This window comes from Pelodiscus sinensis, chromosome 2 (genome assembly GCF_049634645.1).
Source record: "Pelodiscus sinensis isolate JC-2024 chromosome 2, ASM4963464v1, whole genome shotgun sequence".
In the NCBI taxonomy this organism is placed as follows: domain Eukaryota; kingdom Metazoa; phylum Chordata; order Testudines; family Trionychidae; genus Pelodiscus; species Pelodiscus sinensis.
This window is the reverse complement of record NC_134712.1, coordinates 95,650,466-95,667,803: the sequence shown is the minus strand read 5'-3', so window position 1 is coordinate 95,667,803 and position 17,338 is coordinate 95,650,466. Positions and strand designations below refer to the sequence as shown.

Below are 17,338 nucleotides of genomic sequence, written 5' to 3'. Positions count from 1 at the left end.
AATAAGAATTTTTCCAGTCTGACTATATATTGAGGTTTGCCACTCAAACCCACTCATTCTTCACCTAAAGCAAATGGAAGTAGTGCCTGGGCAACTGTGGTGGGGTTGGGTACCAATTACTTGGTTCATTTGGGAGGAGGAGGAAGGTATAGGACAAAGGAGCAAAAATACCGCTTTTGAGGAGTGGAGGTTGTATGGGCAACAAAGTGAATGAGGAGCCCCTGCATTTCCCATGGGAAGGGAATGAGAAGCAAATCATGAATTACTTCTCATTCCCTTCCCATGGGAAATGCAGAGGAGAGACAAGGAAGTAATAAGTGGGGTGGTCCAAGGATTTTCTACACAGCCAAGAGGAGATGGGGAAGTAGTTTTGAAAAGAATGGGGAGGAAAATGCATAATTGTTTAGATTTGGACAGATGGAATCCATTTTGAGGGAAAAGATTTCGGCTACGTCTACACTGCAGGCTTTTTGTGCAAGACCTGTTTTGCGCAAAAGGTCTTGTGCAAGAGCGAGTTCACAATGCCATGTGCTTTTGAGCAAGAGCATCCATGGCAGTGTGGAGTCTCTCTTAAGCAAGAAAGCTCTGATGGCCATTTTAGCCAGAGGGGTTTCTTGCGCAAGAAACCCCTGTTGCACGGCCATGCTGCCTTCTTGCGAAAGAGCTCTTGCACAAGAGGGCTTATTCTTCATGGGGCAAGGAATAACTCTTGTGCAAGAAGCCCTTTGTTCTGACGCCTTACTGTAAATTTACTTGCAGAATAATGCACATGCAGTGTAGACACTCCGCAAATTTTTGCTCAAGAATAGCCGTTCTTGTGCAAAAAGCCTGCAGTGTAGACGTAGCCTTCATGTATTGGTAATGAAAGTATATCTGGATTAGTAGGTGAGCCTTTTGTGGTCAATGACTGCAGCATCAGCTCAGGGTTACTAGCCTGGCTGCACACCTCTTACATTCTAGCAGTTCTATACATCTGAGTGTGCATCTTGGGATCAACCTAATGGGAATGGGTCTGGATGATTAATGAATTGATTTATTCATGAATGCTTAGTTCATTTTTTAAATGCATAAATTCTCAGCGCATCAAATTATTCTATTGGGACTAATGAAAAGGGCAGAGAAATGGACAGAGTTTTACAGAGTCCTGTAAATTGAGAGAGTTGCTGATTCCTTGGAATTTAATGTAGTTTCTATAGCCATAACTTCCCCCAGAAGGCAAGGGTAAAAGTGTGATATGCAAGAAGACATGCAGACTCCCATATTAAGGTATTTGGTTTATTTTTTCTTCAATTTTTGGATTCACTGTTCCAGATGATGAGTGAAGTACAGGTTGAACCTCTCTAGTATGGCACTCTTGGGACCTGACTGGTGCCATACCAGGGAATTTGCTGAACTACAGGAGGTCAGTATTGTCGTAACAGCATTACCAACACTTCCACTGGGCTCTTAGAAGACATTTAGGGGTAAATTAGAACTAAATGACAGCACAGAACACTGAGAGCCAAGATTGGTGACTGTAAATAAACTATGGGACCATAGTAAACTTGGCCACACCCATGATAAGTTGATATCTGGCTAACTAAAATTATGCTGGACAATAGATGTTGCCAGACCAGAGAGTACGAGACTAGTGAGGTTCAACTTGTATTCCTTATGAAGTTTTCTAGTGCAGAGATGCCTTACCACCTTGAGGATGATGTAAAGCTTTTTTTTTTTTTCATGTGTGCATGCACACTTGAGTGTTTAAAGGTTGAGATCTTCTTTGATCAGTTCTTGCTTGGAGTAAGTATTTTTAAGAGGAAATATATTACTTACAGAATAGCTTCAGGTGGCCCATAAAGGATGTGGGGATTCTTTTTATTAATGTCCTGTAATAACTATGGCATCCTACATATTTCTTCCTAATTGGTGGCATTATTCTGTCAGTTGCTTTATTATTTCCTTTAAAATGTGATTGATTTTGAGTGGGTCATGAGAATAGAAATATCCATTACATTATAGAACTGACCTGTGGAAAAGTGAATATCATTCCTTTGGGAAAAATGCTTATTAACTAGTTTTGTCTTTTTTTGCTTGCAAAAGTTAGCTTAATATGGAAACTCTTAATGCAATTCTGTGCTAAAAGCAGTTATTTACCCTGATCTAAACTCTGTTGTATTGGATTTATATTGCCTAGGTTTGGAATCTGGTTTCTTCAAATATCCATTAGCCGTTCAGATCTAGAGAAATTAATTAAAATCCTTAGATAAGTTACCTTCAGTTTGGCTGAATATATTTTTTTTTTTAAAAGCAGCAACATTTTTCACCATACATTAAAACTTTTTATAGTATAACACATGATAATAAGGATTACCAAAATACATAGACCAAAGTTTTCAAAAGGTTTCTAAAGGTAAGCAACTAATTTTGTATTATTGACCTCGCTTTAGGCACTAATGTTTGAAAAAGGTTGGCCATCTTACATAAGGAACTGTCATTTTGCTTTGTTCTGTAGTAGAAGTGGAGTTTGCTAAAAATTGTATGCAATAATACTTTTAATTACTGTTTTCAATGAAGGATCACAAAGCATTTTACAACATTTGTAGATGGAAGGAGAGAAAGTCACCTGTGTCTCTCACTGATCTATTTCTGTATACCATCTGCTTTTCACTGAGGATTTCATAAAGGTTTAGATGTGAGCTAATACAAATGTCCATTTTGGTGGTTTGCCAGCCAGTCATGCAGTACAGTACAGGCAGTCCCCGGGTTACGTACAAGATAGGGACTGTAGGTTTGTTCTTAAGTTGAATTTGTATGTAAGTCGGAACTGGTACATATTGTAGGGGAAACTCTAGCCAAACATTTTTTTTAGTTTTGGATAGCATAGGGAAAGGTTAACTCCCCTCTAATGTTTGTTTTTCTGTCTGTTCCCCTGTTCAGAAGATTTCACATCTATTTCTGTCCCTGTGACAAACTCAGGACTAAAGGAGTAACTCATCAAATACCAAATAGCTCTGCACCATGCTTTGAGCTAATAGCTTTATTTCCACACACCACCCAGGGTTCTAGGAGGAGGGTCCTTTTTTTGCTAACACATTGAGGCCAGCACTTTGTTTGTTTTGGTGGAGTCTTTGTTTGCCCAGGGAGCCCAGCATGTATAGGGGGAGGAGGGGCGGAGAGGCTGCTTTTGTCTGCTGTTCTGCAGCCTGTTGCTCAGGGGAGGGGGCAGCCTGTTGCTGGCAGGGGGGGAGGGGGGAGGCGTGCAGGATGCGAGGCCGCGGGGGGGGGGGGGCAGCGGGCGTGGGGAGGCACTTTTCCTCTGCCCCGCAGCTCTGCCGGATCCCTGTCCCTGTGGCCAGCTGCTGCAGGCAGAGGCCAGTTGGAGCCGGCCGAAGAGGAGGAGAAGGTGGATTCTAGGACCCAGGTGAGCGAGCCCCGGGGACACTGCTGCGCTCCGGGAGCCCGGCATGTATAGAGGGGAGGAGGGGCAGAGAGGCTGCTTTTGTCTGTTCGGCAGCCTGTTGCTCAGGGGAGGGGGCAGCCTGTTGCTGGCAGGGGGTGGGGGGGGGGCAGCGGGCGTGGGGAGGCACTTTTCCTCTGCCCGGCAGCTCTGCGGGACCCCAGTCGGAGCCGGCCCGAGGAGGAGGAGGATCCTAGGACCCAGGTGAGCGAGCCCCGGGAATGCTGCTGCGCATGTGCGGGAGTTGCCTCACCCCGTTCGTATCTAGGGATCCGATGTAAGTCGGATCCACGTAAGTCGGGGACTGCCTGTATATCCGTTTGTTTTCAGTTTTGCTGCTCTCTCCACCTTCCATATCCCAACAAAGTTGAAAACAAATACTATAACATACACTTTCCCATCTGTGACGTCTGTAGTTGACACTGTTCTATGTACTACAGCCATTTGGAACTGGACTATGACATCGAGGGTAGAAGTCAGGGATTCTGGAACAATTTGTATAGTGGGGGTGCTGAGAGCCATTGAAACAAATGGTAAACCCTGTATATAATGGAAATTACTTCAAGTCGGGGTGTGGCAGCTTCTCCAGCACTCCTATGATAGAAGTAAAATAATTTTGCTCCTAAACCAAAAGCATGCTGCTACCGCTTGAGCTCATACAGCATCTCTGTTATCCTCAGCAAAGGACCTATGCCGAAGTCAAGCAGTACTTTCTGTATCCAGAAGAACAGTGGTACATAAGCGTGCTAGCCATTTCATTATTTTATGGTTGAATTCTGCTGCCACACCCAAACTATAGTGGGATTTTCCTTGCACTTCTGGACCTACTCTCTCTATATAGTTCCACAATTTGTTAAACAATTGTAATACTGTGGGTTCGATTTCGGCATGGGTTTCATTGTCTTCTGTTAGTGTAAACTTAGGTACCAGGTAAAAGTACAAGCATGGAGGAGTTGCAGCCCAGAAAACATATGACCATCATTGCCTTCATTTGTGTGTGTTTGCAGGGGAATAGAAGTATGTTTGTGGGTTTTGCAGGTAGCTTCTGAAACCCCAAAAGTGTGCAGCTAGGTTTGTAGAAATGATATAGCTAGGGTGGCTGCACAGACTCAGCATTTCCCTGCTGTGTTTGTAAAGTTGGTGTTCTGTGGAGATACTAAAGAAATTTAAAGCTGTTTTCATTTTCCCTTCACTAGCTGCAACCTTCATGGAGACAGCCAGTCCTATAAACACCTTCCCTCCCCTCAGGGCTAGATTAAGGAATGAGCAAACCAGGCAGCTGCCCGGGGCGCCAACCTATGGGGGTGCCTGATGGCAGCTGTAAGGGGCACACAGAGCCTCTTATAGCTGCCATCAGGCGCCACGCACCCAGCTTCCAGATAACGGGCTGCAGCAGCTCGCAGCAGCCACCCTGCAGCGTCCGCCCGGGACAGGGCCACGTTAATCCCCGCAGCGTCGGCCAATAGTGTGGCCCCGGGCTGCGTGCCAGTGGTGGTAGCTGGGCACGTGCGTTCTGCTGCCACCAGCTCCGCGCGCCCTCCCCAATGCACCGGGCGGGGGTGGGGCCGCGCAAGTGCTCTCCCCCAACGTGGGGTGCAATTAAACTGTCTGCCCGGGGTGCTGGAATGGCACGGTCCGGCCCTGCCTCCTAGTAAAGCCCGGCTCATGTAGGGAGGATAATTTACATTACCTTTTGTGCCAGCAAGAGTGACTCCACATCTTTATTTGTAAGTAGTTAAGATAATCTATGGAGTGCTAGACCTGATGTTTCCTTTTCCTGCGTCAATATGGTGAAAAATACCAATGACTGTCCCTCCTTCCTATTGCTCACAATGATTTATCAGCTTTATTTTTTCTTCGAGATCTAGTTTTATGGTGTATATCCAATGAAGAATTTTACTTATCTTGTGAACCGTTTGTTTGTCCTTGTCATATATCTATGGGTTATTAAGTAAAAAACCAAAATATAATGAGGCCTCAGAATTTGCCATTTGATTTTTTTCCATGTACATTAAAAAGGCAACTCTTTCCACTTGGAAAAACCTCACTGGAATTCTTTTCCATTTGGTTAGCAAAAAGAAGTACTAAGTCTAATATGAAGGTTTATACAGGTTGCACCTCTCTTCACTAGGACTCTCTGGTCTGGCAACATCTCTGGTCCAGCAGAGACCATGGATGTTTTTGGACCACAAAGCCTAGGAACAGGTCTGACAGTGGGGCAGGTCTGGCAGTGGGGCAAGAGTGCGTTGGGGCGACTATCGACTCAGCCGGGAGCCCAGTGTCAGGAGGGGGCAGAGGCAGCATGTCGAGGACTTCTGGCTTTGTCTGCCAGGAAGGCCCAGCCCAGCCTAGTGCCAGCCATGGAGCTCTGGTCCCAGCCTCCTAGCCCTGATTATGGAGCTCTGGTCCTGGCTATGGAGCCAAGTGCCTGTGGACCTTCAACCATGGCTCCAGCAGCAGCGGGGCTGGTGGCAGCTAGTGAGCCCCATGGGCTGAGACAGGACTGGGACCAGCCTAGAGCCCTAGCCTGATGGCAGCGAGGCAGCATGGGCCATGAGGAGAGGGACCTCACCTTGTCTGGCAAATCCTCTCATTTGGGATCAGTTAGGTCCTGAGTAGGGATGTAATAGTGTAGTCAAGTAACCAATTAACCAATAAGCAAAAGCTTATAGGTTAATGCTATAGACTACAGTACATTTTTTCTGTACATTTTTTTTTCTACAGTACATTTTTTAGCAGGCTGGCCAGCAGCCTAGCTCAGTCCTGGCTCACGCCAGGTCTGGGACCTACCCCTGCTGCAGCTCTGCATTTAATGTGTAATAGGAGCCAGGCTCAGTTCTGGCTCGTGCCAGATCTGAGAGCTCAGCCCTGCCTCTGGACAGCCAGCTGGTCTGTGAGAGGAGCTGTTTTTTAAACTGGGTCGCCTCACAGACCAGCTCTTGCGCTGTACCCCACGCTGCTGCTTCTGATGAGGCAGCAGTGCAGAATGGCAGGGGGCTTTTACGGAGTGGGGCCATAGCACGCTGGCTGCCAGTCCCACCCCTATGGCCTGTAGAATAGTCAAGTAACTGATATGAATCCACGAGGTTATTAGACTACTCAATTGACTGATATTTAACATCCCTAGTCCTGAGGGTGCCGGATCAGGGAGGTCCAAACTGTATTTAATTGTAAGTAATCAAAAACAATGTGTTTTAGTAGTTGTACTAACCAATGAAAATGAATCTTTCTTTAGGAAAATAACAGGACCAACAAGAAACATAAATCATTTAAATCAAGGTTTTCTACTTGCCGATATAAATGCCCCAGCATCAATATTTGTTCAGTGTGATGCCTTGCATTAGATAGAGTGATAATGAAGTATCACTTATTTTCTCCTGTGATGTTAAATCTGATGGTTTTTGTTGAAGGGATTGCAACGTTTAATTTGGGACTCTTCATTTGCATATTTTTTACTGTCCTTGGTTGGCCTCAAATTTCTGTATTTGAAAATCCCAACTCTACCTCCTCCTTTGTCACCTCAAAAAATAAATGAAACCTTTCCTTCTTTGAGACATGCTGGTTTGAATTTTTTTTACACATAGTTGGGTATAAAGAGGTGTTGGCTTTTGAGAAAAGTATTCTGTTAATGGTCAGGAGACAAATAGAGGGCTTAGAGAAAGGAAATGTAGAGGTAAGACTATTTCCTGAGTAGTTGACCTCGTTTGATTTGGTATACTGTAACTATGCATCTATTGTTAATCATTTCAGATTACATTCGAAATGGATTCTTAAGGCTTACAGTTATAAGTTTAAAAAATAATTCACAGCATTTACCTCTTGCTGGGAAAGTTGGCTTCTTCTGGAGAACTGATGTGTTTGAAGGCAATGTACAGGTAAATCAGTAATATTTTGTTTCTGGAAGTAGTTATTTCACAGAAAGAGTGGTATATGCGTGCTCAATATGTTACACGGTTGTTTTGGTTTTGAGTTGTTATAAAAAAAACTCCCAAAATCCAGATGCTATGGAGGTTATGAAGTGAATGCTGTTCTTGAGAAATGTCTTGAGAAATGTCTGCCTAGGATTCTCTTGTGCTAAATTCCTGAAAGAGGGCTGTCCAAAAATTACAAACGTGCTTTTTTTTAATAAGGAGATTGAAGTAACATGGTACAACACAGCAGCAGAGTTTAAAAATACATTTTTTACATACTTCCGTAGAGTAGTTCAGAAACCTTTAAATGAGCACACATCTGAAGTAATCCATGCACATATTTTTAGTCAGTCCTAAAAATGAATAAATGATAAATGAATAAATGATAAAGAGTTCATGCTTGAATTTGACATTTTGATATTATTTTGACAGAGCTAAATGGCATTTTAATTATATTTCTGAGTTGCACAGGCTGAGCAAAAATAAGTATGATGAGTGAGTTAATATTTGGTTTGTATTTTTAAACTAACTTCACTGTGCTTTACAGGGTTAATCAGTTGTCCTGTGTAATCGCAAGTGTAAAATTCAGCTTAATTTTTAGTGGTTTACGACAGCTGCTGTTGGTAGTATCTACTACAGTTAAGATTGTTACAACTGAAGACTGGGGACTCAGTGGAAGTTATAATTCATTCTCGATTCTTTTTTTTTAACTGATATTTCCTATGCTCGGTCGTCTTCATTTATACAAGCACCCACTTTCTTTTTTGTCCTTATATATAACCATACTTCTGTAAATTCCACTCTAATTCATCTGATGAAGTGAAAACTCATGCCCTAATAAATGTTAGTCTCTAAGGTGCCACAGGACTCCTCAGTGTTTATTGCTAAAATCCAAGGCTTTATTATCCAGTCTACTCTGTACTATAGATTATTTGATATGTAGAGAGAGAATATTATAAGGCATACACATAAGGGACACAGTTAAGATTGACTTTACAACCATAGATCTACATTTTATGTCTCATGCGTGCTTTATTTTTCTACCTTAACATTTCATTAACCCTTGGATTGTTTTATGGGATATTTGTGGGATATCATATTTACAGATGAAGTGATGATACTAAGGTTTATATCTTTCAAAAGACATTCAGGATTATGTTATACACAGATGTTTGATTTAAAGAATAAGTAATCTTGATATAAGGTGTTCCTAATGTGTCATCAGTACAACTTTACATCTTAAAACCTGACTAATTTGAAAGTAGTATTAATCTCTTTGCATGTAAGGTATCACTAGAAGGTGCGTCTATACTGCACCATCGGTTGAAATTAGATACTCAATTTGAGCTATGCAAATTGAGTGTCTTATTTTCATGTTATTTTGAAATAGCGCCAAATTTCGAAATAAGCTGTCTACACAGCACTTATTTCGAAATAAAATGCCATTCCGAAATGTCCCTTACTCCTTGTGGAATGAGGTTTACAAGGACATTGGAATAGCGAGCCCATTATGTTTCAAAATAACGGGTACACTCAAAAGATGCGGAATAGCTATTTTGGAATACGTCTGTAATAGTGCTGCAGTTTAGATGTAATCTAAGTGAACCACAAAATCAATAATGAAGGACAGGGATCTTGTCACTAAGAGGGGTTAGAGGACAAGGGCCATGAGAGAGGAAAAAATTGCTGATGCTTCACAAATGATGATATCTTGTATCTGAAACATTACATTGACTTGATTGTCATATGGATAAACAAGAATGAGCCAGATATTTCTCTAATATTTTGAAAAAGTGTTTCAGTTGTTTTGTTTTTTACTTTGTGCATATGGCTGAGAAACATCTGACATCATTAATATGGTCTGACCCATAAAACTGAAAGTGTATAGTACAGGAATAGTTTAACAATTCTGAACTCCTTGCTGATTGGTAGAGACATATCACCTGGTTTGTAATCGTGTACATTGTACAGAGTAACCTTGGCTCATCAGTTAACCTTCACAATTACACGCAGGCTTCCAATATATGTGAGGAGCCTGCTAAAAAGCTGGCTTGCAATGCGCACCGGCTTTCAGGGAGCCTCCCCAGCACGTAACCACTTAAAATGTGTAACCATTGAAAATTTAACATCCCTAGTTTGTATGTCTGTTCAGTATTTGTACACCTGAAGAAGCCTTTAATGTACAAGGCTTTAAATAAAACTTGCATTAAAACACCAAGGAATTCTATATGTTGACTGATGCATACTTCGATATTTTTATACATTGTTTTAAAGAATCATTTTCAGTATTTTATTTAATTTTATTATATAATTTAAAAGAAAGATTAAAATACCTTATTTGTTCTTCTGGGGATCATAACCCTTTATACCTTCTACCTATTCCTAGAAGTGATAGCAGGAGAACATCTTGCAATATTTTTATTTTAAGGGAGGATCTCTGTTCTGTGCATATGTTTTTCTATAGGTATGGAGCGCTTTTGAGCCCATTTTGGGATATTGCCTGGTCCATGGAAATCCTGGGTCTAAGTTTGCTTATAATGGAGGGGATATTACTATTTAATAGCAAACCGATCGTTATTATATATAGATATCATTGTAAATATTCTAAAAAAATGTTTAAAACATTGCTTATTGTATTGGCTGGTATCGCAGTGTGGTTGGTGAGAGGTTACCATTGGCATGCATAGGCTACAATCCTGTTGATTGGAAATGTTTTCAGTTAAACAGATTGGCTGTGTCTAGACTGGCCAGTTTTTCTGGAAATCAGCCGCTTTTCCGGAAAAACTTGCCAGCTGTCTACACTGGCCACTTGAATTTCCGCAAAAGCACTGACTTCCTACTGTAAGAAATCAGTGCTTCTTGCAGAAATACTATTGTGCTCCCGTTCAGACAAAAGTCCCTTTTGCGCAAAGCTTTTGCGCAAAGGGCCAGTGTAGACAGCTCAGATTTGTTTTCCGCAAAAAAGCCCCGATCGCGAAAATGGTGATCGGGGCTTTTTTGCAGAAAAGCACGTCTAGATTGGCACGGACGCTTTTCCGCAAAAAGTGCTTTTGCAGAAAAGTGTCCGTGCCAATCTAGATGCTCTGTTCCGAAAATGCTTTTAACAGAAAACTTTTCCGTTAAAAGCATTTCCGGAAAATCATGCCAGTCTAGACGCAGCCACTATGTCCTTTTATATTAGACATTGAAGTGCTATGAATTTTACTTTAACTAGCTAGAGCCTCTGTACCAATTTTTTTGGTCTTTACGGCTCCTGGAGGAAAATTCCATCTAACATCACTGGTAGTCCTTTCTGACAGCAAGGACGATGGGATGAAGGTTTGTAGTAATTGAGATACACGCTGCACATAGGAAATTAATGTTTTTGCTTATGTTTTTAGAATTGTTACATGATGGATGTGACCCTCTTGGACGAAATGGAAAAACCCTTCTGGTGTTTCAGTGCTCCAGTCTACATGAAACTTTCTTCCAAGGCATCCTGCCTTTATGACTATACGGGCCACAACTATGACTTAAATTATGTGGATTCAGAGGGTAAAGTCCATATTGAACTGGTTTGGTTAGAAGAAACCAAGGAGTACTATATAGTTAATCTGGTTCTTTACCTAAGCACTGAAAAAGTTAATAGCTGGTTTGGAACAAAGTACTGATTATAATAATTCAAACAGCTACTTTTCTTGCTGGTAACAAGATGATTTTTTTGGGAGGAGAGGAAGGGATTAAGATTGAAATGAACCCCACAGTACAGGTGCTACAATTTGTTTTGTGCTTTATTTACTGAAAAATATGTGCTGTCACGTCTTTATTTTTATTATAGTTTTCACTTTTGTTATTGAGGAGAAAAGTTTAAACATAAAAAGCCATGACTTTTCTTTCATATGAAGCACCATGATGTGTGCTAGACTCTGTTGTAAGTACTGAGCATGGTAGGGGTAAACCAATCAGAGTTACTCTATAAAATGTCATCTGGAATAATCAGATATGTAATGCTGCTTCTGAAACAGATAATGTTAATAACACTGTTATCTCTCCATATTTATATATTCTACATTATTTCTAAGATCTTAGAATCCACCTTGAAAAACTTAACTCTGTGAAGTCTGAAGTGTCAAAGTGGTGTTGATTGAGCCTCTGTGCTATTCTTCTTAGATATACATGAGATGATCTTGATGAGTGACTGAACTTATGCAGAGGAAATATTTTTAATGCTGATTTATCATTTTAAAATTCACTGTGATAGGAACTTCAAGGCTCAGGGATGGGCCAATATGGGGAACAAGGCTTTTGCCAATGGAAACATTTATATTGGCCCTTTTCTTAAAAGTTGACTTAAAACTGCTGCTGGGTCAGAGTTAAAAATGCAGGTGTTTTAATTTTGTTGCATGCGTTGTAGTCAGTGCTTTCAGACATGGACACCTTTAATTAGAAACTGATGTGTTGGTCCCTAAATAAGAGGTCTGATTTTTTTCCCTCAGAGGAGCTGAGTGTCATCAGCTCCATATTGACATAGTTAACATTCAGTTACCTAAGTAGAGATGGTGAGTACCTAACCTATGGTTTTTAGTATCTATCCTTAGGCACTTATTTGAAAATGATATCCTATGTACCTATTCTTTTGTGCTTAATCTTTCAGGCTATGTGATTGTGTCTTTAGAGCTCAGCACCTTACTTGAAATCCATTGGAGTTTTGACTGAGGGAGGTGTGTGACTTGGGCACAATAGTGTATTTTTAATGATGTGGACAAAGTTCATGTATAGTTTTTGCTACAAATAAATATATTTTGTGATGTTTCATAGTGCTTTCTATTGCATATAAAGTTGTCCAACCATAATTACTTATTTGTTGACTTTTTGACTTGTTTTTAATTGTGGCAAAAGTGATTTGCTTGAATGTGTTTATCTCCTGTCTCTGTTAACGTGAATATGAGTCGGCAATTTTAACAATTGCCAAGTTTAAGTATTTTTCCTTTTTACTACCGATATGGTGATTCTTTGTTTAATTTTTAACCTTGTTCACTATTTTCTTTGAATTCAAAGATACTAAGTAAAGAAAATAGAAAAGGTGGGTTGGTTCAGCAGTATGCTTATAGTTTGATGTCTGTGTAACTTCACCTAATCAAGAACACAGTATCTTCCTATTTTAAGTGGCCACTCAACATTATTTCTGTGCTTCAGAACAGCCAGCTCCTTGTTCTCCCTCTTGCGTCGCATTCCGTCCCCCTGCCATTGTTCACTCTGGCTATAGTATATTGACAGGGAACCCCTCCCTGATATATAGTGGACTTAACATATTCAAGAAAATCACTTGAAAACTTGTAGCTGACTGATTCCATTTTATGACATCTTTTGAGATTTTTAGCTTTATTTTTGTTCTGCAGTGGAATAACACACGCTTTCACATGTTTTCTCAAACAGAATTGTTTCTAGCTGTCCATGTTTTATCAAAACATGAGCTTTTTGACTGAGAAAGGTAGAGAGGATGTGTGTACATGTAGTATAGGTTTAGCCATAGCCTACTAGCTTGGGGGCTTGGCTCTGGTAGGCTGAAGAACAAGTTCCTGCTATGCTGGACTCATAGCAGAATTTTTCATCAAAGATCAGTTTATAATCAGGCAGATTAGAGAGTTGTACCTTGGTATTCCACATTCCAGGCCAGTGCCCAAGCTATAGAGCAAGACAAAGAGCATCAGTCTCTCTCTTCCCAACCCAACCTCTGCCTCCCATCATTTATTCCTTCAATGCAAAGAGAAGTTTTTAAGGTACTGTATTAAATTTCACTGATCTTTAAAAATGAAATTATATGGGAAGAAATGTGTAACTCTCTGTTTTAATTTAAATACAGAGCATTTGTTTTTAGCGTGAGGCATCTTTGAAGCTTGGTACTTTACAGACTATCGTCTTATCATACAGTGGGCTCATGATCATAAGAAATCACAAATCTGAGGGTCCAGACAGGAATCTTTGTTATATTCTTAATGCATTTACTGTAATACAGACTGTATGAATTAGATCTGGAAGGGAAGTTATGCTGGTTAATCCAACTGTTTATTGCTGAAAAACCTAATTTCTGTGCAGAAATTATCTGAAGCCTGCATCTCAAGCAAGGGGAAAACATTCTTTGGGAAGAGTTGCAGACCAACCTGGATAAGCAAGCATTTCAAACTGGTGATTAAGAGAAAACAGCCTTCAGGGAATGGAATATGGGACAGATGAGCAAGGAGGAAAGTCACCCCTTGGAGGTCAGAAAGCATAGTGATAAAGCAGAAACTGTTAAAAGCTAAGAAGTTTTGGATCTTGCTATGGAAATTAAAGCCAATAGCAGATGATTCCATAGTCATAAAAAGAAAACAAGGACAGAAGAAATAGAGGGACTACCTTAGAGTTAGTGCCAGAGTGGCTAATGGGAATCATAGAATCATAGAATAATAGGACTGGAAGGGACCTCAAGAGGTCATCGAGTCCAGCCCCCCGCCCTCAAGGCAGGACCACGCTCCGTCTACACCATCCCTGACAGATGTCTATCTAACCTGATCTTAAATATCTCCAGAGAGGGAGATTCCACCACCTCCCTTGGCAATTTATTCCAATATTTGACCACCCTGACAGTTAGGAATTTTTTCCTAATGTCCAATCTAAACCTCCCCTGCTGCACTTTAAGCCCATTACTCCTTGTCCTGTCCTCAGAAACCAAGAGGAACAAATTTTCTCCTTCCTCCTTGTGACACCCTTTTAGATATTTGAAAACCGCTATCAGTTGAGGACATGGAAGTAGAAAATAACACATCCAAGGTGGAAATCAAAATCAAATAGGTTAAAGGGACTAAGTCAGAGGATATGGATAGTCTCTGTCCAAGAATATTAAAAAGACTTGCACCTGCAATCACAAGCCCAATAGAGAGGATTTTTAATGAATCTGTAATGAAACTTGGAGTGTACCCTCTGATTGGAGAATTGATAATATAGTTCCTGTTTTTTAGAAAGGAGGGAAAAAGTGATTTGAGAAACCACAAGCTTGTTAATTTGATCTTAGTTATAGGCAAGGTCTTGGAATACATTTTGAAAGAAAAAGTAGTTAAAGGGTTAAATGGTGGTTTTACAAAAAGTAGGTGATTGTGCCAGACCAGCATGATCTCCTTCTTGGAGAAGATAACTGATTTCTGTTTTTAGACAGGAAATCTAATCTACTTGGATTTCAATAAGGCATTTGATACAATTCTATGTGGGAAATTAGTTAAATTGGAGAAGATGTGTATTAATTCGAAAATTGAAAAGTGGAAAAGGAACTGGTTAAAGGAGACGACAATGGGTCATGCTGAAAGTTGAACTGTTATGCCAGAGGAAGGTTAATGAAATTCCTCATAGATAGGGCTTGGGACCAATCTTATTTATCGTTTTTGTTGGGAGGTACTATGAATACAGAGGAGAGTACACAAAAAGAACTGAATGATCTTGAAAACTGGAGTAATAGAAATGAGATGAAACTATGTTGTGCAAAGTGGAATATCATGCATATGGGGATTTAACAGAGAATTTTTGTTGTGAGCTGAAGTCTTATCAGTTGGAAATCAAGGAGGAGACAAAGACCTGGGGATATTTGTGGCTCGCAAGATAACTATGGCACACCTGAAACAACCCAATATAAGATCTCAATGGTAGGACAGGTGGATGAAACAGGATCACCTTTCAATGGCTGTGAAGACGGATGAAGGCAGCAACTAAAGAAAAACCTGTCATCTTTGACCTTCTTGCCACTGAACAGAGATGCCTTTTCTGAAAAGATCTGTGTGGCTGCTGATGCACATCAGCTCCCCATGTTAAACGACTCACACAAACAGGCTTCTTTCACAGGAAGAACTTTTCCCCTTCCCTCTAGCCTATGGCAATGGGGAAGAGTCAAGTAATCATCAGGAGTCCTAGTCACAGACTCAGCAACGATGAATCACCAATTTGATGTAGCCATAAAAGAAGCTAATGCAATTATAGGATGTGTCAGGTGAGATATTTCCTGAAAAGACTGGCAGTGGTGAGAATTCATCCCAAGTGCAGTTCTGGTTTCCCATGTTTGAATTCATCTTAAACTCAAACAGGTCCAGAGAATGGGTCAGAAGAATGGGTAAATCTACCTTGTGAGTGGAGATTCAAAGAGCTTGGCTTGTTTAGCCTAACCAAAAGAAGGCTATAGGGAGATAAAATTGCTCTCTCTATATATGTTAGAAGGATAAATACCAGGGAGGAAGAGAAGTTTATTCATGTTAAGCACCAGTGTGGACACAAAAACAAATGGATATAAATTAACCATCATTAAGTTTGATAGAAATTAGATGGTTTCTAACCATCAAAGGAGTGCAGTTTTGGAAAAGCCTCCCAAGGGAGCAATGCAGGAACATAGCTAATTGGCATAAAGACTGAACTTGATGAATTTATGTAGGGGATGGTATCATGAGATTGTCTGCAGTGGCATGCAGCTGATCATCTGCTGCTAGTAGCAGATATCACTAGTGGCCAGTGATGAGATATTAGATGGGGAAGGCTCTGAGCTACTTCGGAGAATTCTTTCTCAGGTGTTTGGCTCTGGGACCTACATGCTGTGTTTAACTGTTTGCCACATTTGGAGTTGAGAATGACAGAGATCCTAGTTTTATTTCAATTTCTTCTACAGTGTAGGACACTGGTCACTTGCATGTTTAAAGACTGTAAGTGGCAGATGTCCTCAAATCGTGATTTAAAGGTTTCAGGTTTTCTGTAATAGACTGGCTGAGTTACTAGGGTGTGTGGTTGAGGTTCTGTGGCTTGCAATGTGCAGGAAGTCAGACTAGATGCCTATGATTCTAGATCCTATGATGCCTTCTGGTCTATGAGTCTACATAACTCTTGGAGGTGTAAAAAAAAAAAAGTGAGTTTACCAATAAATGATCCATTTCAAAGCATGAGTTTTAATATCCTCATTGGTAGTTTTGGTTTTTTTTTTACTTAAAAACGAAAGCCTTCAATTTAGCAAACTCTGTGGTGTGATAGGTGCTGAAATGAGAGAAATTGAAGTGCGGCATGCACAGGCAAGTGCTGCATGGACAGCAGTAGCTCACACTGCTTGACCAATGTGTCTCATATCTGACTTTTTGAAGGACCCCCGTTAGTGGAAAAAGTTCAGCTTCCATGTCCTTTCCACTTTTGACCTCATATCACTAAACTCACAGATTGGTTCCAGTTGCATAGAAACTTTTGTATTGTGAATGAATAAACTTGTCCTCCAAGACATGGTGTGAAACCACCAAACTCACTTTACATTGCCCACCAAACAGCCAGTGGATGGTAACAACCTTCTGTGGGTACTGACTTTTGAACTGAATTTGTTCTATTAATATTTGATATTTCCAGTGTAAAACACAGGAGTACTTTTAATCATTTAAATGTCTTTTCAACTAAAAATGCTACATTACGCAAAGGAAACAGTGTAATAAACCTGATGTAACAGCATAATAAAAACTGGTCAGGAAAATATACATTGCTGTAGTCTCTAAAACTAATAGAAATCTAATTATCTACAATTTGTTTTATTAAGGGAGCCCATGGAGAAAGGGATAAGTCTTTAATAGCACAATCATTTATCAACTAGTAGTTTATCTGGGAATAATTGTACTATAGGTTAATTCTTAGTAGCTCTACAAATGTTGACTCTGAAAAGAAAATACTCTCGTGAATGGATTTTTCAAGCCCTGGAACATCAAACTTTGGAACACTGTTAAGCCTCAGAAGAAACTAACTCTTTAATTTTAAAAATTATATTCCTAGCTCTTAGGGTTGTGAAGATGATGTTTGGAATAATGCAAATCAGTGCAATCCTGCTGTGTTTTTGGCTCTTCAGACCAACAGCTTCTGTGCTTTATTATTATTATTATTATTATTATTTATTATTGCTTATGAGTTAGCAACAGAATGAAATTAACATGCACTGATTATTTCCATTTCTGTAGCCGCTAGTCAGAACCCT

General features: G+C 40.3%; 1 protein-coding gene across 1 annotated transcript in view; it reads left to right on the top strand.

Annotated features, from left to right (window-relative positions):
• FBXO15 (F-box protein 15) overlaps positions 1-16,478 on the top strand; it is a 46,320-nt gene extending 29,842 nt beyond the window's left edge. Inside the window, exons 9-10 of the mRNA XM_006121413.4 lie at positions 7,190-7,314; positions 10,731-16,478. Coding sequence (XP_006121475.1) covers positions 7,190-7,314; positions 10,731-11,000 — 395 coding nt within the window. The 3' untranslated portion in view covers positions 11,001-16,478. The remainder of the gene's footprint in view (positions 1-7,189; positions 7,315-10,730) is intronic.
• Positions 16,479-17,338: the final 860 nt, after the last annotated feature.